This window comes from Somniosus microcephalus, chromosome 12 (genome assembly GCF_052327205.1).
Source record: "Somniosus microcephalus isolate GS21.2 chromosome 12, FLI_Smic_1.0, whole genome shotgun sequence".
Taxonomy (NCBI): Eukaryota; Metazoa; Chordata; class Chondrichthyes; order Squaliformes; family Somniosidae; genus Somniosus; species Somniosus microcephalus.
In genome coordinates this window covers 53,169,603-53,194,417 of record NC_140998.1, presented here as the reverse complement: position 1 = coordinate 53,194,417, position 24,815 = coordinate 53,169,603, and the positions used below count along the sequence as shown (strand labels likewise).

The following is a 24,815-nucleotide window of genomic DNA, read 5'->3' as shown; positions in this document are numbered from 1 at the left end:
TTCATTCAGTGTTTTTGCCATCTCCATATTTCCCACCATTAATTTCCCGGTCTCCTCCTCTAAGGGACCAACATTTACTTTAGCCACCCTTTTTCTTTTTATATAACTATAAAAACTCTTACTATCTGTCTTTATATTTTTTGCTAATTTACTTTCATCATCTATCTTCCCTTTCTTAATCAATCTTTTTGTTATTTTTTGCTGTCTTTTAAAGTTTTCCCAATCCTCTATCCTCCCACTAGATTTGGCTACCTTATATGCCCTTGTTTTTAGTCGAATACTATCCTTAATTTCTTTACTTAGCCACGGATGGCTGTCTTTTCTTTCACACCCTTTTCTTTTCAGTGGAATATATTTTTTTTGGAAGTTGTAAAATAACTCCTTTAATGTACACCACTGATCATGTATCATCTTACCCTTTAATCTATTTTCCCAATCCACTCTACTCAATTCCGCTCTCATACCTTCATAGTCTCCTTTATTCAAGCTTAGCACGCTTGTTTGAGATCCAACCTTCTCGCCCTCTAATTGAATATGGAATTCAACCATGTTATGGTCACTCATTCCAAGGGGATCCTTTACTAGGACATTTTTAATTAATCCTGTCTCGTTACACAGGACCAGATCTAAGGTTGCTTGTCCCCTGGTCGGTTCAGTTACATACTGCTCAAGAAACCCATCCCTAATACACTCAATGAACTCGTCCTCAAGGCAGCCCTGCCCAGTTTGATTTGTCCAATTAATATGATAGTTAAAATCCCCCATAATTATAGATGTTCCCTTATTACAAGCCTAACTATTTCCTGATTGATAGTCCGTCCAACCGAGTTGCAACTGTTTGGCGGCCGATAGACTACGCCCACTAGTGTTTTTTTCCGTTTATTATTGCTTATCTCCACCCAAACTGTTTCATTATCCTGATCTTTTGACCCAATATCATTTCTCTGTATTAGTGATTCCTTCCTTTATTAACATAGCCACCCCACCTCCCCTTCCTTCCTGCCTGTCCTCCCTGATCGTTAAATAACCTGGTATGTTTAATTCCCAGGCATTGTCACCTTGCAGCCATGTTTCTGTAATGGCCACAAGATCATACCCATATGTAGTTATTTGTGCCATTAACTCGTCTATTTTGTTACGAATGCTACGTGCATTCAGATAGAGAACTTTCAAATATGTTTTGTGACACTTAGTTCCTGCTTTTGCCCTTTTTTATTACTTTACCTTTTACTCCATACCTTCTGCCCCTTCCTGACACACTCTGGTTTTTAATTTCCCCACTGCTACCTAAGTCTATGACCTTCTCTGTTGTTATTTTTATTATTTGCTCTCTAGGAACCTCCCCCCCCCCCCCCCCCCCCCACTAGTTAGTTTAAAGCCCTCTCTACAGCCCTAGTTATACAGTTCGTCAGGATGCTCTCTATTGTGCAGCGGTAAAAGTTAGAGAGGATCAGGGGTGACAGGTTACATCCCTTCAGCCTCCTTAGGAAATATAGGCGCTGCTGGGCCTTCTTCACCAGAGAGGAGGTATTGAGGGACCAGGAGAGGTCTTCCGTGATGTGGACTCCGAGGAACTTAAAGCTGTCCACCCTTTCCACCACAGCCCCATTGATGTGGATGGGGGTGTGACTTCCGCCTTTAGACTTCCTGAAGTCCACAATGATTTCTTTGGTTTTCTTGATGTTAAGGGCCAGGTTGTTATCGGCGCACCACTTCACGAGATGCTGGATCTCCTCCCTGTAGGCTGACTCATCATTGTTGGTGATCTGGCCTACTACCGTGGTATCATCCGCAAACTTGATGATGGTGTTGGAACCATGAACAGCCACACAGTCGTGGGTGAAGAGGGAGTAGAGGAGGGGGCTCAGCACACATCCTTGTGGGGCCCCCGTGTTCAGGGTCAGGGGGGGAGAGGTGTGGTTACCTAATTTGACAGACTGGGGTCTGTTTGTTAGGAAGTCCAGGGTCCAGTTGCAGAGGGAAGTGTTCAGGCCAAGAGTGTGGAGCTTGGTGGCCAGCTTGTTGGGGACGATAGTGTTGAATGCTGAGCTGTAGTCTATGAACGGCATTCCGATGTAGGTCTCTTTACCATCTAAGTGGTTCGGTGCAGAGTGTAGAGCAGTTGTGATTGCATCCTCCGTTGATCTGTTTGCACGATAGGCAAACTGGTGTTGGTCAAGAGAGGCGGGAACACTGGCTTTGATGTGAGCCAGGACCAGTCTCTCTCAACACTTCATTATGATGGGTGTGAGTGCGACAGGTCGATAGTCGTTCAGGCACGTCACAGCTGTTTGTTTTGGCACAGGAATAATGGTAGCGGTCTTGAAGCATGTAGGGACTACTGCCTGGGCCAATGACAGATTGAAGATGGCGGTGAAGACATCAGCCAGCTGATCACATTCCTTGAGCACCCGTCCAGGGATGCTATCCGGTCCAGCAGCCTTTTCGTGTGTTCACTCCGCGTAGAACACCCCTTGCGTCGGAGGTCGACAGAGTGAGCACCTGGTCTTCCGGGGGTGGCAAGGCTTTGGTAGCCGGCTCCCTGTTGTCCCTGTCGAAGCGAGCGTAGAAGTTGTTAAGCTCCTCCGGAAGGGAGGCATCGCTACCCGGGGGGCTGGTGTTTTTGCTCTTGTAGTCAGTGATGGACTGGATGCCTTGCCACATGCGCCGGGGGTCTGAGTTGTTGTGGAAATGATCCTCTATCCGCAGTGTCTGTTTCCTTTTGGCAGTCCTGATACTCTTTTTTAGGTTGGTCCTAGCTGCACTGTAAGCCGCCGCGTCGCCAGATTTAAATGCTGCATTCAGAATAAATTATAAACAAACTAGATTAAGTTGCTCAAATTTGCTTTGACTACTTAACTCTTCCTGTACAGAGAAGAAGCAGCATTGGAAGTCTTTCAGCACCATAATCATTTCAAATATTATTCTGTTCCTAGTTGTGCTGACAGTCAAGCTTTTGTGAAGCACCTTGGGATTTATTTTCTATGTTAATAGTGCAATATAAATATTAATGAACCAAATAAAAGTTAAAATATTCATAATGAATTGGATGTTAAAGGATAAAAACCAACCAGTCCCTTTTTTTGATATTCTATTTGGAACTTGTAAAGTCCTATAACCCACTTTTGTGTCTCCTTTTGTAGGTTGGTATTATACGAGACCGTTTCTTTCAAGCAATTTCCAAGCTCCAATTTGCTTTGACTGTACTTACTTCCTCCTGGACAGAGAAGAAGCAGCGCCGGAAGTCTTCCAGCACCATAATCATTTTAAATATTATTCTGTTCCCAGTTGTGCTGACAATCATAGCTCTTGCTTCAGCACTTTCGGCCCCTTTACTTCCACTGTTTACACTTCCAGTTTTTTTGGTGGGGTTTCCACGACCTAATAAGAGCTGGCCTGGATCTGTGGGTGCTGCTGCATGTATATGCCCTGATTCCGTGTATTACCAGCATATGATGCACAACCTGGCTGCTGCATTTTGTACAGCATTTTCTGCTGGCAGCTTGGGTAGGTAAAGAATAATTGCGTGTTTGAAAGATGTTGCTCTCAATAGTCTGCGGGCATTTGTATGTTTAATTTAGCTAAACCTAGCAGAATTTGTTCTTGCTGCTCGTGCTGGAAACATTAGTATTTGAATATTGTAATGGCCTGAGGGTGCTTCCATGATTCCATCCACTTCAGTTGGAAGGAAAACTTGCAAATCCCAACAATTCTAGGGGGAGGTCAGCTCATTAATGATAAACCTTTTATATTGATGTTTACAAGTCGTGTATCCAACTTGATACCTACTTTTTATGCTTATAACTAGGCAACGGGATAAATTGAACCTTTTAATCTTCAGGTTGTCTGGACACTTGCACACTTCAAAATATTAGTGTGAACAAAAGTAGATCAAAAACCCAGTGTTGTAATGTTAAGAGGCTGCTACATATCAAAATCATATCTTAAATTTATTTTTAAAGACTTTTTATTTACAAATTGGCTGTGACCTGTACTTGGCAACCTTTAATCATGGCTTAAAGATGCAGTGTTATAGGGTGGAAGTTTGTGCTGTGTGTAAATTCAATTTGTGGGTCAGGAGTTCAGATTCAAACATTAAAAAATATGCATTTTAATAGGATGTCCTTTTCCTACTATTAAAGTAGAAAGTATTTAATGCCAGAAGTCAGACATGCTGGAGCTGCATGGTCATGTCCAAACTCTTCAGTCTTTGCTTTAAATTTATGCAGAATACAATAAATCTTGGTTTAAAATTGCTGGTTTATATGCTAATTGTTTGACATTTTATTTCAAGGGAACCTGTCACCTGGCTCTCATTTCCTGTGCCGCTTCCAGGACCGACTGGTATGGGTCTTGATTTTGGAAAGAGGTTTTAGCTACTGCTGTATTAACATTAAGGTAAGATGGCTTCACTCCCCCAGTGAAAATCATGGTAGGGTTGGATGATGCAATGTATTAAATAATTACATTTTATCTCTAGGATATTAGTTCAAATCCAGCGACGACTAATGGGTTCAAGGTCTTCTCTCTAGCTGTAAGGGCCTTGTGTGGAATGAGTTTGGGCAATTTCAATTAAAGTTCTAGTGAATTTGCCAACAGTTCAAAACTGTGGCTGAGTTACATTGTTGGGATAAAATAAAGGGAGCTTGACTCATTAATTGTGCTCTACCTGTCCTGGGAGTGCTTAATGCTCCTACTTGATTCCCAGAATGGAAAGTGTAGGGCTGCACAGGCAGAAGGGAAATGGGTGACCACCAGGCAGAGCAGTAGAAGCAGGCAGGTAGTGCAGGGGACCCCTGTGGCCATCCCCCTTTCAAACGGGTATACCAATTTGGATACTGTTGAGGGGGATGACTCACCAGAGGAAGGCAGCAGCAGCCAACTTCCTGGCACCGGGGGTGCTTCTGCTGCTCAGGAAGGGAGGAAAAAGAGTGGGAGAGCAATAGTGGTAGGGGATTCTATCGTAAGGGGAACAGATAGACGGTTCTGTGGCCGTAGACGTGACTCCAGGATGGTTTGTTGCCTCCCTGGTGCCAGGGTCAGGGATGTCACTGAACGGCTGCAGGGCATTCTGAAGGGGGAGGGTGAACAGGCAGAGGTCGTGGTTCACATTGGGACCAACGACATAGGTAGGAAAAGGGATGAGGTCCTGCAACAAGAATTTAGGGAGCTAGGTAGCAGATTAAAGAGCAGGACCTCAAAGGTTGTAATCTCTGGATTACTCCCGGTGCCACGTGCTAGCGAGTATAGGAATAGGAGGATAGAGCAGATGAATGCGTGGCTAAAGAGTTGGTGCAGGAGGGAGGGCTTTAGTTTCCTGGATCACTGGGCCTGCTTCTGGGAAAGGTGGGACTTGTACAAGTCGGACGGGTTGCACCTGAACCGGAGCGGGACAAATATCCTTGCGGGGAGGTTTGCTAGCACTGTTCGGGGGGGTTTAAACTAAAATGGCAGGGGGTTGGGAACCTGAGCAGGGAGACAGAGGAAAAGAAAACAGGGATAAAAGCAAAAGATAGGAAGGAGAAAAACAAAAGTGGCAGTCAGAGAAATCAACGGTTTAAATCAAACGTGGCCACAGTAAATAATAATTCTAATAGGTCTAAGAGCGTTAAAAAAAACAAGCCTGAAGGCTCTGTGTCTTAATGCAAGGAGCATTTGTAATAAGGTGGATGAGTTGGCTGCGCAAATAGAGGTAAACAAATATGATTTGGTTGAGTTTACAGAAACGTGGCTCAAGGATGGCCAAGACTGGGAACTCAACATCCAGGGGTATTCGACATTCAGGAAAGATAGGCAAAAAGGAAAGGGAGGTGGGGTAGCATTACTGGTTAAAGAAGGCATTAATACAATTGTAATGAAGGATATTAGCTCTGATGATGTGGAATCTGTATGGGTAGAACTGAGAAATACCAAGGGGCAGAAAACATTAGTGGGAGTGGTATATAGACCTCCAAACAGTAAGGCGGAGGTTGGGGATGGCATTAAAAGGGAAATTAAAGAAGCGTGCAATAAGGGCACAGCAGTCATCATGGGTGACTTTAATCTACATATAGATTGGGCCAACCAAATTAGTAACAATACTGTGGAGGAGGAATTCCTGGAGTGTTTACGGGATGGTTTCCTGGACCAATATGTCGAGGAACCAACCAGAGATCAGGCCATCTTAGACTGGGTATTATGTAACGAGAAAGGATTAATTAGCAATCTTGTTGTACGAGGCCCCTTGGGTCGGAGTGATCATAATATAATTGAATTCTTCATTAAGATGGAGAATGAAGTAGTTGACTCGGAGACAAGGGTCCTCAATTTAAATAAAGGAAACTGCGATGGTCTGAGGCGCGAGTTGGGTAGGATTGAGTGGGGAATGGCGCTCAAAGGGTTGACGGTGGATAGGCAATGGCAAACATTCAAAGACCGAATGGATGAGCTACAGAATTTGTTCATCCCAGTTTGGCATAAAAATAAAACAAAAAAGGTGACTCAACCGTGGCTAACAAGGGAAATTAGGGATAGCATAAGATCCAAGGAGAGGATATATAAATTGGCTAGAAAAAGCAATAATCCTGAGGATTGGGAGCAGTTTAGGAGTCAACAAAGGAGGACAAAGGGATTAATTAAGAAAGGGAAAATAGAATATGAGAGTAAGCTTGCAAGGAACATAAAAACTGACTGTAAAAGAACCAGTGGATGTGGTGTATTTGGCCTTTCAGAAGGCTTTCGATAAGGTCCCACATAAGAGATTAGCGTGCAAAATTAAGGCACATGGGATTGGGGGCAAGGTATTGACTTGGATAGAGAACTGGTTGGCGGACAGAAAGCAAAGAGTTGGAATAAACGGGTCGTTTTCCGAGTGGCAGGCAGTGACTAGTGGGGTACCGCAAGGATCGGTCCTAGGACCCCAGCTGTTCACAATATATATTAATGATCTGGACGAGGGAATTGGATGTAATATCTCCAAATTTGCAGACGACACAAAGCTGGGTGGGAGGGTAAGCTGTGAGGAGGATGTCGGGGAAACTCCAGTACGATTTGGACAGGTTGGGTGATTGGGCAGAAACATGGCAAATGCACTATAATGTGGATAAATGTGAGGTTATCCACTTTGGTGGTAAAAACAGGAAGGCAGATTATTATTTGAATGGCAATAGATTGGGAGAAGGGGAAGTGCAAAGAGACCTGGGTGTTCTTGTGCACCAGTCGCTGAAGGTAAGCATGCAGGCGGTTAAGAAGGCAAATGGTATGTTGGCCTTCGTAGCAAGAGGGTTCGAGTACAGGAACAAGGATGTCTTGCTACAGTTGTACAGAGCCTTGGTGAGACCGCACCTTGAGTATTGTGTGCAGTTTTGGTCACCTTACCTGAGGAAGGACGTTCTTGCCATGGAGGGATTGCAGCGAAGATTCACCAGGCTGATACCTGGGATGGCAGGAATGACGTATGAGGAGAGATTGTGTCGATTGGGCTTATACTCACTGGAGTTTAGAAGATTGAGAGGGGATCTCATCGAAACCTATAAAATTCTGTCAGGTCTGGACAGACTAGATGCAGGAAGGATGTTTCTGATGGCCAGGGAGTCCAGAACCAGGGGTCATAGTCTAAGGATAAGGTGTAAGCCATTTAGGACTGAAATGAGGAGGAATTTCTTCACCCAGAGAGTGGTGAACCTGTGGAATTCTCTGCCACAGAGGGCGGTGGAGGCTAGTTCATTAAATATATTCAAGAAAGAGTTGGATATATTTCTTAAGGCTAAAGGGATATGGGGAAAAGGCAGGGACAGGGTACTGAATTTGGATGATCATCCATGATCACATTGAATGGCGGAGCAGGCTCGAAGGGCCTAATGGCCTACTCCTGCTCGTATCTCCTATGTTTCTATGAATCCCCAGCAACGGGAGTGTTTGTCTTGATGAGCACAAATAATCTGATCTCATTGCAGCAGTCTTTCTCTACATGCCAACTACAACCTGTCCTCTGAATTAATTTGTCAGTGTCCTACAAAGTTGCAAATATGTTACTGCCAGAAATGTTATTCTATCATGTATAGAACTGTAGAGGAAGAATAGCTTATTTGTACTTTTTTCAGCAAAAATGATAATTGTGATTATGGATGAGATATCTAAAAATGTTAGTGTAGATTGTTGCCTCTCATATTTGTTTATATACTGGGAGCAGCTGACGCCAGCATTTCAGATGCCCCATAGAAGTCCAGCTTATGACACCTGATGACATTCCGTCATGCTGGTGCCAAACATCGATGAAAATTGAGGAGCTATTTGTTTTTCAGCCCAAAGTATACAGCAGTCATTACACAGAACAATATTGCAAGGTATAGTCCAGTCTGTTGTTGACACTTGACTGAAAACATAACATAATTTGATTCATAAATTGGAAGTTGCAGTTTGTAGTAATTATTTTTGGATCTCTATTAGTAAAACATGCATTGTTTTTCAAAAGGCGCTAGATTGACTACCCAAACTTATTTTGCTTAAGATGCTGAATTGTTTTTCAGAGCAGTGCTTTAGTTTATCTGTCAGTAAATTTTAACCCAGGCCCCAAAAGTGGAAGAGTGTTGTAGCCTACTTTGTCACCAGAGCTCCTGCACAGTTGAATCTTTGCTTGAATCTTGAAATCTATATAATTAGAGTCAATCACATTGGTGCATTGAAGTTTGCACGGCAGAAGTCAGACGCCTCCCACAGGGAAGCAAACTGTGAGGGCTAGTCATTTTACGGCCACTGTCTCTCTCACATTCCTCACCGCTGCATACTGGATGGCGGTGGTGGAGGCTTGGGAGTAGTTTCCAGCCTGTCCTGTCAACCAAGAATGATGTGAGGGGGTGTAGAAGGAGAGAAATAAAATAATTTTTGGCTCAAAAAATATAATAGTGCACTGGAATTCTGATTTCATAGGTTGTGCAATACTAGTAATCAAATAGTATTTGTTGCAGTTTTCATACTGATTTTTACATTTGATGTGAAATTAGTGATTTGTTTTGTCAGGGTTTAGAGCTACAAGAAACATCGTGCCACACTGCTGAAGCTCGACGAGTGGATGAGGTGTTTGAAATGACTTTTGAACAAGATGACCGACCAAAAACCTGCCCTATAAATCAGCATTTTGGCAACATCTTGACTCCGTGTGCTGTACTACCAGTGGAAGTTTACTCTGATGCACGGAATGTTTTAACAGGAATCATTGACTCTCACGAAAATTTAAAACAGTTAAAAGAAGATTTTGTTAAAGTTTTCATTTGGGTACTTTTACATTACACTAACAAAAAATCAAAATCTTCTGACAATGTTCAAGACAACCAGCCATTACAACAAAATATAACCTGGTCAGAAGAGTATGCGATTACTTCAGTGCAAACAGAATCTTCTAAAGGACCCAAGGATTCTTTCAGTATGAATTCAGAAATATTTAATGACTGGTCAGATGATGATATGTCTGAACTAGAGTCCATTGGAAAAAAGACTAGAATAAGCCTATTTAAAAACACTACAAGTGTGCAGCAAATGATTACAAAACCTGTAATAACATCCATTCCAGGGAGCCTTGAAACACAAAGCTTATCTCCTGATACATCTGATGAAGAATTACCAAAAATAACTCCTGTGTATGGCCTTCCTGCTACTGACAAAGGAAAAGAAAGACTTATGGAAACGGGTAGCCATGAAATGGTCCCAGTGGTTGTTTTCAGTTCTCCTTACTCAAGTAAGCTAAAAGTGCCAGAGAATTGGCGATCAGGGCCTTTCCCTTCTATACTGCTTCAAGAATTGTTGAAGTCCTTCCCTGAGGATTGGTATTCATTTGTTCTTGCTCTTTTGGATGTTGTCCATTCTGATATAAATCCTCCCATTGTCTTTGAAGTGAAAGGAGATAAGACTTTGAGGGATATGTATGCCCAGGTGGTGATGACTTGTTATGGTGTAATGCTAGGAACAGACTCTACAATCCCAAGTCCCAATCAGGTCTTCAAGGTGTATTCTGGTGATATACCCTGGTCTTTGGGTTTAGAATGGCTGACTCAAAAACCAGAGCTGCTTACACTTGCACTAAAGGCATTCAGGTAATTAAAATTTGATGCTGTTTTAGATGCTCATTGGTAAAATTGCAATTCGATACATGCGGTTATTTAGTTGAACTCATTGAAATACAGTGTGATCATGGTGAAACATTTCTTCAAATAGGTATACCTTCAAGCTGATGTTTGACAAAGCCAGTCTAGGTCCAGTTGAAAACTTTGCTGAGTTGGTGAATTATTTGGAAGAATATGAGAGAGACTGGTTCATTGGTATGGTGTCAGAGCCCCAGTGGCAGCAGGCAGTACTGCAGAAAAAACCATACCTCTTCTCCTTGGGATATGACCCCAGTCTGGTAAGTACTTTTAACTGAATAGGGAAGGCAAAATTCTCTTTGTTTACACCATTTTGTTTGTTTTACCAATTTATTTATAAAACAATGGATTTTATTTTTTTTGAAAACCTTAAGCATCAGTAGCCAATATACCGACATTCCTGGTCCCTTTCACACCTTCGTAAGTGAAACTCATTTCTACTGATTCTACCGATTCTATCAGCAGATATGGAAATTTGATCAGACATTGCTTTCTATTCATTAGCTGAAATCATGCCTTCCAATACTATCTGTTTTACTGACTAACACCTTCTTTAACATGATTAATGTGCTTTACTCTTTTTTAATATAATTAAATAGCCTAGCTACAGCAATTCTTAAAATATATGTTCCTGGTCCTTTCCCAAACCCAATTTTATGAATGCTTGCTTCAGCAGTAGCACGCTTGCCTCTGAGTCAGAAGGCCATGGGTTCAAGCCCCACTCCAGAGACTTGAGTACATAATCTAAGCTGATATTTCATCACATTACTGAGGGAGTGCTGCACTACTGGGGGTGTCTTTCAGCTGAGATGTTAAACCGAGGCTCCGTCTGCTCACATGGGAACTTAAACGATCCCATGGCATAATTTGACGAACAGGGGAGTTCACTTGGTGTCCTGGCCAATATTTATCCCAAAACCAACATAATTTTTTTAAATAAAATTCTCTGGTAATTTATCTCATTGTATTTTGTTTGACTGTAGTACAAAGGGATCTGGGGGTCCTGGTGCATGAAACTCAAAAAGTTAGTATGCAGGTGCAGCAAGTGATCAAGAAGGCCAATGGAATGTTGGCTTTTATTGCTAGGGGGATAGAATATAAAAACAGGGAGGTATTGCTGCAGTTGTACAAGGTATTGGTGAGACCGCACCTGGAATACTGCATACAGTTTTGGTGTCCATACGCAAGAAAAGACATACTTGCTCTCGAGTCAGTACAAAGAAGGTTCACTCGGTTAATCCCGGGGATGAGGGGGTGGTCATATGAGGAGAGGTTGAGTAGATTGGGACTCATTGGAGTTCAGAAGAATGAGAGGCGATCTTATTGAAACATATAAGATTGTGAAGGGGCTTGATCGGGTGGATGCGGTGAGGATGTTCCCAATGATGGGTGAAACTAGAACTAGGGAGCATAATCTTGGAATAAGGGGCTGCTCTTTCAAAACTGAGATGAGGAGAAACTTCTTCACTCAGAGGGTGGTAGGTTTGTGGAATTTGCTGCCCCAGAAAGCTGTGGAAGCTACATCATTAAATAAATTTAAAGCAGAAATAGATAGTTTCCTAGAAGTAAAGGGAATTAAGGGTTACGGGGAGCGGGCAGGAAATTGGACATGAGTCTAGGTTCGGAATGGTCATGGCCCTGTGGGTAGTGGAGCGGGCCCAGGGGCCGTGTAGCCTGGTTCTGCTCCTACTTCTTGTGTTCTAATTCTGTTAGATTTCAGGAGATGGTTTTATTCCTGTTCCTGGCTGGGGTGGAGATCGCATTTACAGAAGGTAAGTACTGTAGAAAATACAGGGACAGAGTGATCTCCTGGACGAGTTTCGATTGCCTAGATGGGTCGGAGAGGAATTTCCCAGATATTTTTCTCCCAAATTGGCCATTTTTTTTTTAAATCTGGTTTTTCGCCTCTCCCGGGAGATCACATGGGTTCGGGTGGGATGGAGAGTGATAGTAGATTTGAGGTTAGGATCAGATCAGCCATTATCTTATTGAATGGCGGAGCGGGCTCGAGGGGCCGATTGGCCTACTCCTGCTCCTAGTTCTTATGTTCTTATGACCTTGCTGTGCCCATACAGCTGCCATGTTTCCCTACATTACAACAGTGACCATACGTCAAAAGTACTTCATTAGATTATCCTTGCCTTCCAGAATGATCCTGGAACAGTCTGTGGCTTTGTCTGGAAAGGGAAAGGCATGGATATACTTAACGTGGTCCGAGCAGATCTGGTGAGACTAACGCACATGTATGTCTGTTACACTGGCGTTTCCAGCCCTCTGACTTGAGGGAAGAGAAGATGGAGACTGTATCAAGGGCAATGGGAGATGGTGGGTGCTTTGGAGGGAACAAGGACATCAAAGGTGAGGGAACACTTGAGCAGGATCAAAGCATTAGAAATGTGGCAGGTGGAGGGTCAGAAGAGGGAGTTGAGAGTTTGAACAAGTCCTTTTTAAAAAATGACACTTTTTTCTTGCTGTCTAGTTTGTAGATACCGTACTGTAAATGTTTGGGCCAGTGGTGCTAGTACAGACCAGGCAACCACATTGGTTTCTCTTGTATGTTGAACATCCTGTTTCATTGGAGGTGTCTGCTTCCTCTTGGTTTTTTCTGTCCCGCATTACTTTTCTAATTTTGTTCTTTCCTCTCTGTTGCTGATCATTTGCTGTCTCCATTGCTTGTCCTCGTTGACTCCTCAAGTTTGACTTTTTTCTTTAAATTTGTAACTTCACCTTAGAAAAGTGCATATTTTTGTCTAAAATTATCCTTTTTTTAAAAAATAAACATCTCCTCTCATTCTGATCTTTAAAACCACCAACAATGGGGTTACAGAGGCAGCAACAAACATTTTATAACTTTGGATTATGCTAAATTAGAGATTTTAAGAAGGTTCATGGGGATAAATGTTTAGGGGGAAACTTTGGACTGTCAAATTTAAAAGCACTTTACTCAAGTTAGTTCCTTTGCCAGTGGCCCAATCAAGCTCTATTTTTAGCTTCCCTGGATTTCATTGCACTCCTGATGGAAACCTAAGCCACCTGGTAGAAGAGACTGATCATAATTAAACAGTTAAACATCTGAATCAATGGAAAACAAAGTCCTTCAGCCCTTTATGCAGTCTGTGTTGCAAACGGCTCCAGCGGTTAGTTTGTGAAAATTAATTGTGGAGTTGCTCACTACAATCTTCCAATCCTCCACAGATACAGGGGTGGTGCCAAGGGTCTGGAAGATTGCAAATGTTACAACCTTGTTCAAGAAAGGGAAACCGTAATCCGGGAGAAAATTAACAGCCCCTCCGATCCTCCTCTCTCCTCTCCTCTCTCTCCTCTCTCTCCTCTCTCCTCTCTCTCCCTTCCTCCCCCCGATCCACTCCCTCTCGCACATGTTTTTTATTCGTTTATGGGCTGGCAAGGCCAGCATTTATTGCCCTCGAAGGTGGTGGTGAGCCGCCGCCTTGAATTGCTGCAGTCCGTGTGGTGAAGGTACTCCCACAGTGCTGTTAGGTAGGGAGTTCCAGGATCTTGACCCAGTGGCGATGAAGGATCAGCGATATATTTCTAAGTCAGGATGGTGTGTGACTTGGAGGGGAACTTGCAGGTGGTGGTGTTCCCATGCGCCTGCTACCCTTGTCCTTCTAGGTGGAAGAGGTCATGGTTTTGGGAGGTGCTGCCGAAGAAGCCTTGGTGAGTTGCTGCAGTGCATCTGGTAGATGGTACACACTGCAGCCATGGTATGCCAGTGGTGGAGGGATTGAATGTTTAAGGTGGTGGATGGGGTGCCAATCAAGTGGGCTGCTTTGTCCTGGATGGTGTTGAGTTTCTTGAGTGCTGTTGGAGTTGCACTCATCCAGGCAAGGGAAGAGTATTCCATCACACACTCTTTTTTACTTGTGCCTTGCAGATGGTGGAAAGGCTTTTGGGAGTCAGGAGGTGAGACATTCGCTGCAGAATACCTAACCTCTGACCTGCTCTTGTTGCCGCAGTATTTATGTGGCTGGTCCAGTTAAGTTTCTGGTCAATGATGACCCCCCCAGGATGTTGATGGTGGGGGATTCGGCGATGGTAATGCCATTGAATGTCATGGGGAGGTGGTTAGATTCTCGCTTGTTGGAGATAGTCATTGCCCGGCACTTGTGTGGCGCAAATGTTACCTGCCACTTATCAGCCCAAGCCTGAACGTGTCCAGGTCTTGTTGCATGTGGGCATGGAGTGCTTCATTATCTGAGGAGTTGTGAATGGTGCTGAACACTGCAGTCATCAGCGAACATCCCCATTTCTGACCTTATGTTGGAAGGAAGGTCATTGATGAAGCAGCTGAAGATGGTTGGGCTTAGGACACTGCCCTGAGGAACTCCTGCAGCGATGCCCTGGGGCTGTGATGATCTTCAACCACCACAACCATCTTCCTTTGTGCTAGGTATGACTCCAGCCAGTGGAGAGTTTTCCCCCCCAATTCCCATTGACTTCAGTTTTACTAGGGCTCCTTGATGCCACACTTGGGCAAATGCTGCCTTGATGTCGAGGGCAGTCACTCTCACCTCTGGAATTCAGCTCCTTTGTCTATGTTTGGAGCAAGGCAGTAATGAGGTAGGGAGCCGAGTGGTCTTGGCGGAACACAAACTGGGCATCAGTGAGCAGGTTATTGGTAAGTAAGTGCTGCTTGATAGCACTGTTGATGACACCTTCCATCACTTTGATAATTGAGTAGACTGATGGGGCGGTTATTGGCTGGGTTGGATTTGTCCTGCTTTTTGTGGACAAGACATACCTGGGCAGTTTTCCACATTGTCGGATAGATGCTAGTGTTGTAGCTGTACTGGAACAGCTTGGCTAGAGGCGCGTCTAGTTCTGGAGCACAAGTCTTCAGCACGATAGCCGGGATGTTGTTGGGGCCCACAGCCTTTGCTGTATCCAGTTGCGCTCAGCTGATTCTTTATCATGTGGAGTGAATCGAATTGGCTGAAGACTGGCTTCTGTGATGGTGGGGACCTCAGGAGTAGGCCGCTATGGATCATCCACTCTGCACTTCTGGCTGAAGTTGGTTGCAAACGCTTCAGCTTTGTTTTTTGCACTCACGTGCTAGGCTCCGTCATCATTGAGGATGGGGATATTCATGGAGCCTCCTCCTCCCGTTAGTTGTTTAATGGTCCACCACCATTCACGACTGGATGTGGCAGGACTACAGAGCTTTGATTGATCCATTGATTGTGGGATCGCTTAGCTCTGTCTATAGCATGCTGCTTCTGCTTTTTAGCATGCATGTAGTCCTGTGTTGCAGCTTCTCCAGGTTGGCACCTCCTTTTTAGGTATGCCTGGTGCTGCGCCTGGCATGCTCTTGTACACTCGTTGAACCAGGGTTGGTCCCCTGGCTTGATGGTAATGGTAGAGTGAGGGATATGCCGGGCCATGAGGTTACAGATTGTGCTACATAGGAACATAGAAGATAGGAGCAGGAGTAGGCCATTCGGCCCCTCGAGCCTGCTCCGCCATTCAATGCGATCATGGCTGATCATCCAAATTCAGTACCCTGTTCCTGCCTTCTCTCCATATCCCTTGATCCCTTTAGCCTTAAGAAATATATCCAACTCCTTCTTGAATATATTTAATGAATTGGCCTCTACTGCCGCCTTTGGTAGAGAATTCCACAGGTTCCCCCCCCATCTGGGTGAAGAAATTCCTCCTCATCTCTGTCCTAAATGGCTTACCCCTTATCCTTAAACTGTGACCCTTGGTTCTGGACTCCTCGACCATCGGGAACATCCTTCCAGCATCTAGTCTGTCTAGTCCTGTTAGAATTTTATAAGTTTCGATGAGATCCCCTCTCATTCATCTAAACCCCAGCGAGTACAAGCCCAATTGACCCAATCTCTCCTCATACGTCATTCTTGCCATCCCAGCTATCAGCCTGGTGAATCTTCGCTGCACTCCTTCCATGGCAAGAACATCCTTCCTCAGATAAGGCGACAAAAACTGCACACAATACTCAAGATGTGGTCTCACCAAGGCCCTGTACAACTGCAGAAAGACATCCTTGCTCCTGTACTCAAACCCTCTCGTTACGAAGGCCAACATACCATTTGCCTTCCTAACCGCCTGCTGCACCTGCATGCTTACTTTCAGCGACTGGTGCACAAGGACGCCCAGGTCTCGTTGCACTTCCCCTTCTCCCAATCTATTGCCATTCAGATAATAACCTGCCTTCCTGTTTTTGACACCAAAGTGGATAACCTTGCATTTATCCACATTATATTGCTTCTGCCCAATCACCCAACCTGTCCAAATCATATTGGAGTTTCTCGACATCCTCCTCATAGCACACACGCCCACCCAGCTTTGTGTCGTCTGCAAACTTGGAGATATTACATCTAGTTCCCTTGTCCAGATCATTTAATATATATTGTGAATAGCTGGGGTCCAAGGACCGATCCTTGCAGTACCCCGCTAGTCACTGCCTGCCACTTGGAAAAAGAGCCGTTTATTCCAACTCTTTGCTTTCTGTCTGCCAACCAGTTCTCTATCCAAGTCAGTACCTTGCCCCCAATCCCATGTGCCTTAATTTTACACGCTAATCTCTTTTATGCGGGACCTTATCGAAAGCCTTTTGAAAATCCAAATACACCACATCCACTGGTTCTCCCTTATCTATTTTACCAGTTACATCCTCAAAATTCCAGTAGATTAGTCAAGCACGATTTACCTTTTGTAAATCCATGTTGACTTTGTCCGATCCAGTCACTTTTTTCCAAGTGCTCTGTTATTACAGCCTTTATAATGGACTCTAGCATTTTCCCCACTACCGATGTCGGGCTTACCGGTCTGTAATTCCCCGTTTTCTCTCTACCACCCTTTTTGAACAGTGGGGTAACATTAGCTACCCGCCAATCCATGGGTACTGTTCCAGAGTCTATCGAATTTTGGAAGATGACCAGCAATGCATCTACTATTTCTAGGGCCACTTCCTTAAGTACCCTAGGATGTAGATTATCAGGCCCTGGGGATTTATCGGCCCTCAATCCCATCAATTTCCCTAACACCATTTCCCTACAAATACTGATTTCTATCAGTTCCTCCCTTTTATTAGACCCTATGTTCTCTGACATCTTTAGGAGGTTATTTGTGTCCTCCTTTGTGAAGACAGAACCGAAGTATGGATTTAATTGGTCTGCCATTTCTTTGTTCCCCATTATAAATTCCCCTGATTCTGACTGCAAGGGACCTATGCTTGACTTCACCAATCTTTTTCTCTTCACATATCTATAAAAGCTTTTACAGTCAGTTTTTATGTTCCTTGCAAGCTTACTCTCATACTCTATTTTCCCCCTCTTAATTAATCCCTTTGTCCTCCTTTGTTGAATCCTAAACTGCTCCCAATCCTCAGGTTCACTGCTTTTTCTGGCCAATTTATATGTCCTCTCCTTGGATCTTATTGCTATCCCTAATTTCCCTTGTTAGCCACGGTTGAGTCACCTTTTTTGTTTTATTTTTATGCCAAACTGGGATGAACAAATTCTGTAGTTCATCCATGCGATCTTTGAATGTTTGCCATTGCCCATCCACCGTCAACCCTTTGAGTGACATTCCCCAATCAATCCTACCCAACTCGCACCTCATACCATCGTAGTCTCCTTTATTTAAATTTAGGACCCTAGTCTCTGAGTCAACTATTTCACACTCCATCTTAATGAAGAATTCGATCATATTATGATCGCTCTGACCCAAGGGGCCTCGCACAACAAGATTGCTAATTAATCCTTTCTCATTACATAATACCCAGTCTAAGATGGCCTGATCTCTAGTTGGTTCCTCGACATATTGGTCCAGGAAACCATCCTGTATACACTCCAGGAATTCCTCCTCCACAGTATTGTTACTAATTTGGTTAGCCCAATCTGTATGTAGATTATAGTCAACCATGATAACTGCTGTGCCCTTATTGCACGCTTCTCTAATTTCCCGTTTAATGCCATCCCCAACCTCCGCATTACTGTTTGGGGGTCTGTATACAACTCCCACTAATGTTTTTTGCCCCTTGGTATTTCTCAGCTCTACCCATGCAGATTCCACATCATCAGAGCTAATGTCCTTCCTTTCAATTGTGTTAATCCCTTCTTTAACCAGCAATGCTACTCCACTTCCTTTTTGCCTATCTTTCCTGAATATTGAATACCCCTGAATGTTGAGTTCCCAGCCTTGGCCACCCTGGAGCCATGTTTCTGTAATCCCAATCATATCATATTTGTTCACCTCTATTTGCACAGCTCATTCATCCACCTTATTACGAATGCTCCTCGCATTAAGACACAAAGCCTTCAGGCTTGTTTTTTTAACGCTCTTAGATCTTTTAGAATTATTATTTACTGTGGCCATGTTTGATTTAACCCCTTGATTTCTCTGCCTGCCACTTTTGTTTTTCTCCTTCCTGTCTTTTTTGCTTTTATCCTTGTTTCCCTTTTTTCTGTCTCCCCGCTCAGGTTCCCAACCCCCTGCCATTTTAGTTTAAACCCTCCCCCAGAGCATTAGGAAACACTCCCCCTAGGACATCGGTCCCGGCCCTGCCCAGGTGCAAACCGTCCTGGAATACAATTCTACTGCTGCTGATGGCCCACAGCGCCTCATGGATGCCCAGTTTTGAGCTGCTAGATCTGTTTAGCACGGTGGTAGTGCCACACAACATGATGGAGGGTGTCCTCTGTGTGAAGACGGGATTTCGTCTCCACAATGCCAGTGCGGTGGTCACTGCTACCAATACTATCATGGACAGATGCATCTGCGACAGGTAGATTGGGCAAGGATGAGGTCAAGTAGGTTTTTCCCCTCGTGCTGGTTCTCTCCACCTGTCGCAGACCCAGATTGGCAGCTATGTCCTTCAGGACTCGGCCAGCTCGGTCAGTAGTGGTGCTACCGAGCCACTCTTGGTGATGGACATTGAAGTCCCCCACCCAGAGTACATTCTGCACCCTTGCTGCTACTCAGTGCTCCTTCCAAGTGGTGTTCAACATGTCAGTATTGATTCATCAGCTGAGGGAGGGCGGTAGATGGTAATCAGCAGGAGGTTTCCTTGCTCATGCTTGACCTGAAGCCATGAGACTTCATGGGATCCGGAGTCAATGTTGAGGACTCCCAGGGCCACTCCTTCCCGACTGTATACTGGTGGGACAGGACATACCCAGGGATGGTGATGGAGGAGTTTGCGACATTGGCTGAAAGGTATGACTATGTCAGGCTGTTGCTTGACTGGTCTGTGGGACAGACTCCCAAATTTGACAAGTCCCCAGATGTTGGTGAGGAGGACTTTGCAGTGTCGCCTGGGCTGGGTGTGCCATTGCCGGTGCCAGGTGGTCTGTCCAGTTTCATTCTTATTATTGTGTTTCGTAGCAGTTTGTTACAACTGAGTGGCTTGCTAGGCCATTTCAGAGGGCAGTTAAGAGTCAACCACATTGCTCTGAGTCTGGAGTCACATATAGGCCAGACCAGGTAAGGATGGCAGTTTTCCTTCCCTAAAGGACATTAGTGAGCGAGATGAGTTTTTACAACAATCCAATAGTTTCATGGTTACCATTACTGATACTAGCTTTTTTTTATTCCAGATTTATTTAATTAACTGAATTTAAATTCCCCAGCTGCCATGGTCGGATTTGAACTCTCGTCTCTGGATCATTAGTCCAGGCCTCTGGATTACTAGGCCAGTGAACGCTACTGTTCACCTCTCTCCTCTCCTCTCCCTTTCTCGCCTCCTCTCTTTTCCCCTCCCTTTTGTTCCCTCTTTTTTTCCCCACTGTGCATGCGCAGAAGGGTATTTGGTGCGCATGTGTGGCTCCGGGATACCATCCGCAGAAGGCCGCAAAAGTGTTCGTGCACATAATCATGCTGATAACAAATCTGTGCTGGATGAACCTTATTAATCCATCTGAACCACAGGAGCAGATTTGACATCTCATCCCAAAAACAAATAGACTGGATATTGTTGGTGGAAGGAAACGCTTGATGAACCAAATGACTTGTTCTGTTAAGTTTTCTTATTAATACACCAGACAGTAGCAATAACTTTGTTTCTAACACGATAGCAAAATACTGCGGATGCTGAAAATCCAAAATAACAACAGAAAATGCTGGAAAAACTCAGTAGGCCAGGCAACGTCCTGACGAAGGGTTTCAACCTGAAAGGTTGACCCTCTCTCTCTCCACGGATGTTGCCTGGCCTGCTGAGTTTTTCCAGCATTTTCTTTTGTTACTTTGTTTCTAACATTTGGAAGGTGGTGAGAAACTAAAGCTGGAGTTAATGTGCATTCGGCGCAAACATAAACCCATACGAGACTCATGCCTCACCCTTTTAGTACCCTCAATTATCTCTTGGGTTATACCACCATTTTTTAATTGAAGTGCACCCAAAACCACTTTCCATGGGAGAAAAAGCGCTTGTAGAATTGCGGCCTATTTTAAGATTTAAAAAGTGCTTCCCTTTTTCCCCCCCCCAACCCTCCTGCCTTGGTATTGTTCAGCTTTAATCAGACACTCATTCACATCAACATTTCCAGTTCAGGACTGTCTTCCACAGCTCACCTTCGTCTGCATTGCACTGCATGAGTTGAAACAGAAATTAAAAGTGTGTCACTAAGAGGAGGGGAGGGGTGGGGGAGTTATTGCGGGCGCAATCGGTGGCAGGTCGGGTGGGAATTTTTTTTTTCGACAGCGGGTAGGGAACACGCTGTCACCCAGCTTCCACACTAGTCTCCCAGATGTCTGGTCTGTCAGCACTGTACAAACCTGACACCAAGTGGCAGGGGAGGCAATTTAGATCATTGAGATTGTTAAGAGGCACTTAAATACTATTTTAAGCTTCTCGTTCAATTTTATGAGTTTCCCCCATGGGTTATACGCTGCTTGGGGATCATGTCCGCTCAGCAGGTGGATTCGGCACTAACTGCTTGATAGCTGCAAAAGTGGTATAAAAGCTCCCATCTCTCAGCTGTTCACTTTCCAAGCTCAGAAGCTGTTGCTTACTGCATTTGGAAGACAGATTGAGCTTTCTGCAGCTTGCAGGTTTTTGAAGCCAACTCTACCCAGTGTCACCTCATTGGAACAACCTCTCTGACCAGTGACAGATTTGCTTCTGTCATCTCAAGTTCACCTGCCATCTATTAGATCAGCAGCGGTACCCTTGAAACTATCTCGCCTGGTCCTCAGAATCACACTACGATCAGCCCCAGCACCAGCAACAACACCAACCTTCTCCGCAATCAACTGATGCTGCAGAGGACAGAGGGCATCAGCACCCGACCACATTGCTGCTAGGGATGGCCTCACCATAGCCAGATTTACTTCACTTGACGCTGCACCACCCCACACCAACACCATAAAGCATCCCTACAATGCCCAAGCCATTCCTTTCACACTCATCACCATTGCGGGGGGTACCATTATGTCTCACCATTCACTTCCAAAGGTGCACCCAAATCTGTCCAAGAACGCAAAGTGTTTAAAAATAAAGATTTAAATGTTTGACAGCACATTAACAGAAACTTCACATGAACATTGGCTAAAACACCCAAGTGCCTACCCTTGTGTGTTGTTAGTTGGTATGATTGGACTAGGATGAAGGTGAGTGTGAGGGGTGGCTAGTGAGATGGGGAAGTGATAATGTAGATAGAGGGATGGGTGGAGGTGCAAGGTAAGTTGGTGTGAGTAAGGATGTGCAAGAGTAGGGTAGGGAAGGCAGAGTGATGGGGATGTGATGAGTGGCATAGCAGGATGAGGTTGAATGTGGCTTTGCAGTAATATTTTGTGATCGACTGAGATCATTGAAAGGTTTGTGCCACTGCAGCCTGGTCCTCCTAATGACATACTTGCTTGTGTCCTCCTGTGCAATGTTCAACCAGGCTGTCTTAATCTCCTGGGGAGATTGCTTCCGCCCATGGGAAGGGAAGAGGACCTCCCTGGGTGCTGTGACTCCCTCCGTGTAGTCATGGAAGAGCCTGAGTGCAGCTGTGCAGTGTTTGCAGCACCTCCATGTCAGCAGCACAACTGTCAATCAATTTGCGCATGGTCCCTTTAAGGAAACCGGCTGATGACGTGTCATCAAATGACGTCATCAGACCCGCTTCCTTTAGTTGGCCGGGAAACGCGTTGGGCGTGTTTAACAAGCCCAATCAACGTAGGATCAGTCTACAGAGTGGGCTGGAGCCAGTAGCGGGGTCGCACCCCGGCCGCATTGGGCCTGTCCCTGTAGGTGAAATCGTGGCCGAACTGTCTAAAGATCGGGATAATTTAAAAAAAGTTAACCTAAAAATAAATATATTCCAAATATAAGATAATAAAAATATAACTCTTCATTTTCCTACCGGCCGCGCACATAGGTTCTCAACTTTCTCAGATCGTGATGTGTTGCTCCAAAGTGCAGCTGGATACTGCCTGTCTGTGCGGAGCATGCATGGTGTGGGGCCAGGAAACTAAGCGGGGGCGAGCGCAAGCCTCAGTAACACCGAGTTCACGTCTCTGGCCCTGCAAACGTGTGGTGAGGGCCCCCAGCACCATTAAATTGCTGCTCCAGCGTCTTCCCCCATCCTACCCGCCGCTTCCCGGTTTCTTCAACCATTTCCAGAGTCCGACGCTGTTTCTCTCTCTTGAGAATGCACTGCGACCCTGGGAGCATGCGTACTCTCAGTGGGGAAATCAGCTCGGTGCTGGGGCGCAGAGAATTGTGGGTCCTGTGGCCGCCAATAGTCAACAGCCGTCCGAGACGATGCTTGCCGGATTCCAGGGTTCTTGCCAAACACCGTTCCAATTGGATCGGCTCTGAGGTTCCTGGGCCATTCTCTCAGCGCTATGACTTTTGTCCCGCTCGTTGAGTATTGGGTTGCTCCAGCTGCCAGCTCACTGCGCGGCCTGTGAATTTAAGTGCGCGGGACCTTGCAGAGCGGTGCGCATTGCACCTTAGAGGGAACATAGGTGGTGGATATAGATTGAATAGTAGCCTTCAAAAGGGAATTTGATAAATACTTGCAGGAGAAAAAATTGCAGTGATATGGTAACTGGATTGTTATTCAAAAGAGCTGGCGCAGACTCAGTGGGCCGAATGGCCTCCTTCTGTGCTGTACTATTCTGATTCTATGAATGTGGTCAGTTCTCAACACGGCTCGAGAATGTCTCCATTTGGAGAACACACCGGAGGGACGTCCCATAGGATTGAAAACAAGCTAACACGGTACCTTTTTTTATAAAAGATGACGATACAAACTTAGATAATTAAAGACCCATTCATTACATTGATGACTGGCAAGAAACAAATTTTGGAATTACCTCTGAAATCAGTCTAATAAATGGCAACTAGCATGATTTGGACAGGTTGGGTGATATGGCAGATGCAGTATAATGTGGATAAATGCGAAGTTATCCACTTTGGTGGCAAAAACAGGAACGCAGATTATTATCTAAACGGCAATAGATTGGGAGAAGGGGAAGTGCAACGAGACCTGGATGTCCTTGTGCACCAGTCGCTGAAGGTAAGCATGCAGGTGCAGCAGGCGGTTAAGAAGGCAAATGGTATGTTGGCCTTCATAGCGAGAGGATTCGAGTACAGGAGTAAGGATGTCTTGCTGCAGTTGTACAGGGCCTTGGTGAGACCACACCTTGAGTATTGTGTGAGGTTTTGGTCGCCTTATCTGAGGAAGGATGTTCTTGCCATGGAGGGAGTGCAGCGCAGATTCACCAGACTGATACCTGGGATGGCAGGAATGACGTATGAAGAGAGATTGGGTCAATTGGGCTTGTACTCGCTGGAGTTTAGAAGAATGAGAGGGGATCTCATTGAAACTTATAAAATTCTAACAGGACTAGACAGACTAGATGCAGGAAGGATGTTCCCGATGGCAGGGGAGTCCAGAACCAGGGGTCACAGTCTAAGGATAAGGGGTAAGCCATTTAGGACTGAGATGAGGAATTTCTTCACCCAGAGAGTGGTGAACCTGTGGAATTCTCTACCACAGAAGGCCGTTGAGGTCAATTCATTAAATATATTCAAGAAGAAGTTAGATATATTTCTTAAGGCTAAAGGGATCAAGGGATATGGGGAGAAAGCAGGGACAGGGTATTGAGTTTGGATGATCAGCCATGATCTCATTAAATGGCGGAACAGGCTCGAGGGGCCGAATGGCCTACTCCTGCTCTTATCTTATGTTTCTATGTTCCATAAGGGAGGATCCTGCTCGACTCGGCTCCTTGACTTTTCAAAATAAGAATATTATAAAGGCTTATCAAATGGTGTACTTCGACTTCCAGAAAGTCTTGCAGATGAATACAAAATTTGTTAAAAGAGAAAAAGCAGTGGGTACTAGTTGGTGAAGTGACATAAAGCTGGAGAGCAATATTAAGTGGAGTGCCCCAGGGATTGGTGCTGTATTCAGAAATGCAATGCAAGTTCAAATTTGGAAATATGATAACTTGCACTTGTATGGCATTCCTCATGTTGGAACGATGTCGTCGAACACGGAATAGTTTGGATAATGAGAGGAGAAAAAAAAGACAACAAATCAGGAGGGGAAAACGGGTAGGTGAAATTAGGACCAAAAAAACAGGAGAAAGCTTTTGTAAGCGGGAGGGAGTTCGAGAGATGGGGTGGCGTGGCTGAAAGAGGATAGGGAGCAAGTAGAGCATCCCAGAGGAATGAAGGCTGTAAGCAGGGACATAAGGCTGATGAAGGTAGGGTGGCGT

At 44.7% G+C, this 24,815-nt stretch overlaps 1 protein-coding gene across 5 annotated transcripts in view; it reads left to right on the top strand.

Annotated features, from left to right (window-relative positions):
- Positions 1 to 24,815, top strand: part of pcnx4 (pecanex 4) — a 61,815-nt gene that overhangs the window by 24,922 nt on the left and 12,078 nt on the right. For all 5 annotated transcript variants that reach the window (XM_086002870.1, XM_086002869.1, XM_086002868.1 and 2 more), the window contains 4 exons: positions 3,144 to 3,507; positions 4,295 to 4,398; positions 8,998 to 10,067; positions 10,189 to 10,375. In XM_086002870.1, the coding sequence (XP_085858996.1) occupies positions 3,144 to 3,507; positions 4,295 to 4,398; positions 8,998 to 10,067; positions 10,189 to 10,375 (1,725 nt within the window). The remainder of the gene's footprint in view (positions 1 to 3,143; positions 3,508 to 4,294; positions 4,399 to 8,997; positions 10,068 to 10,188; positions 10,376 to 24,815) is intronic.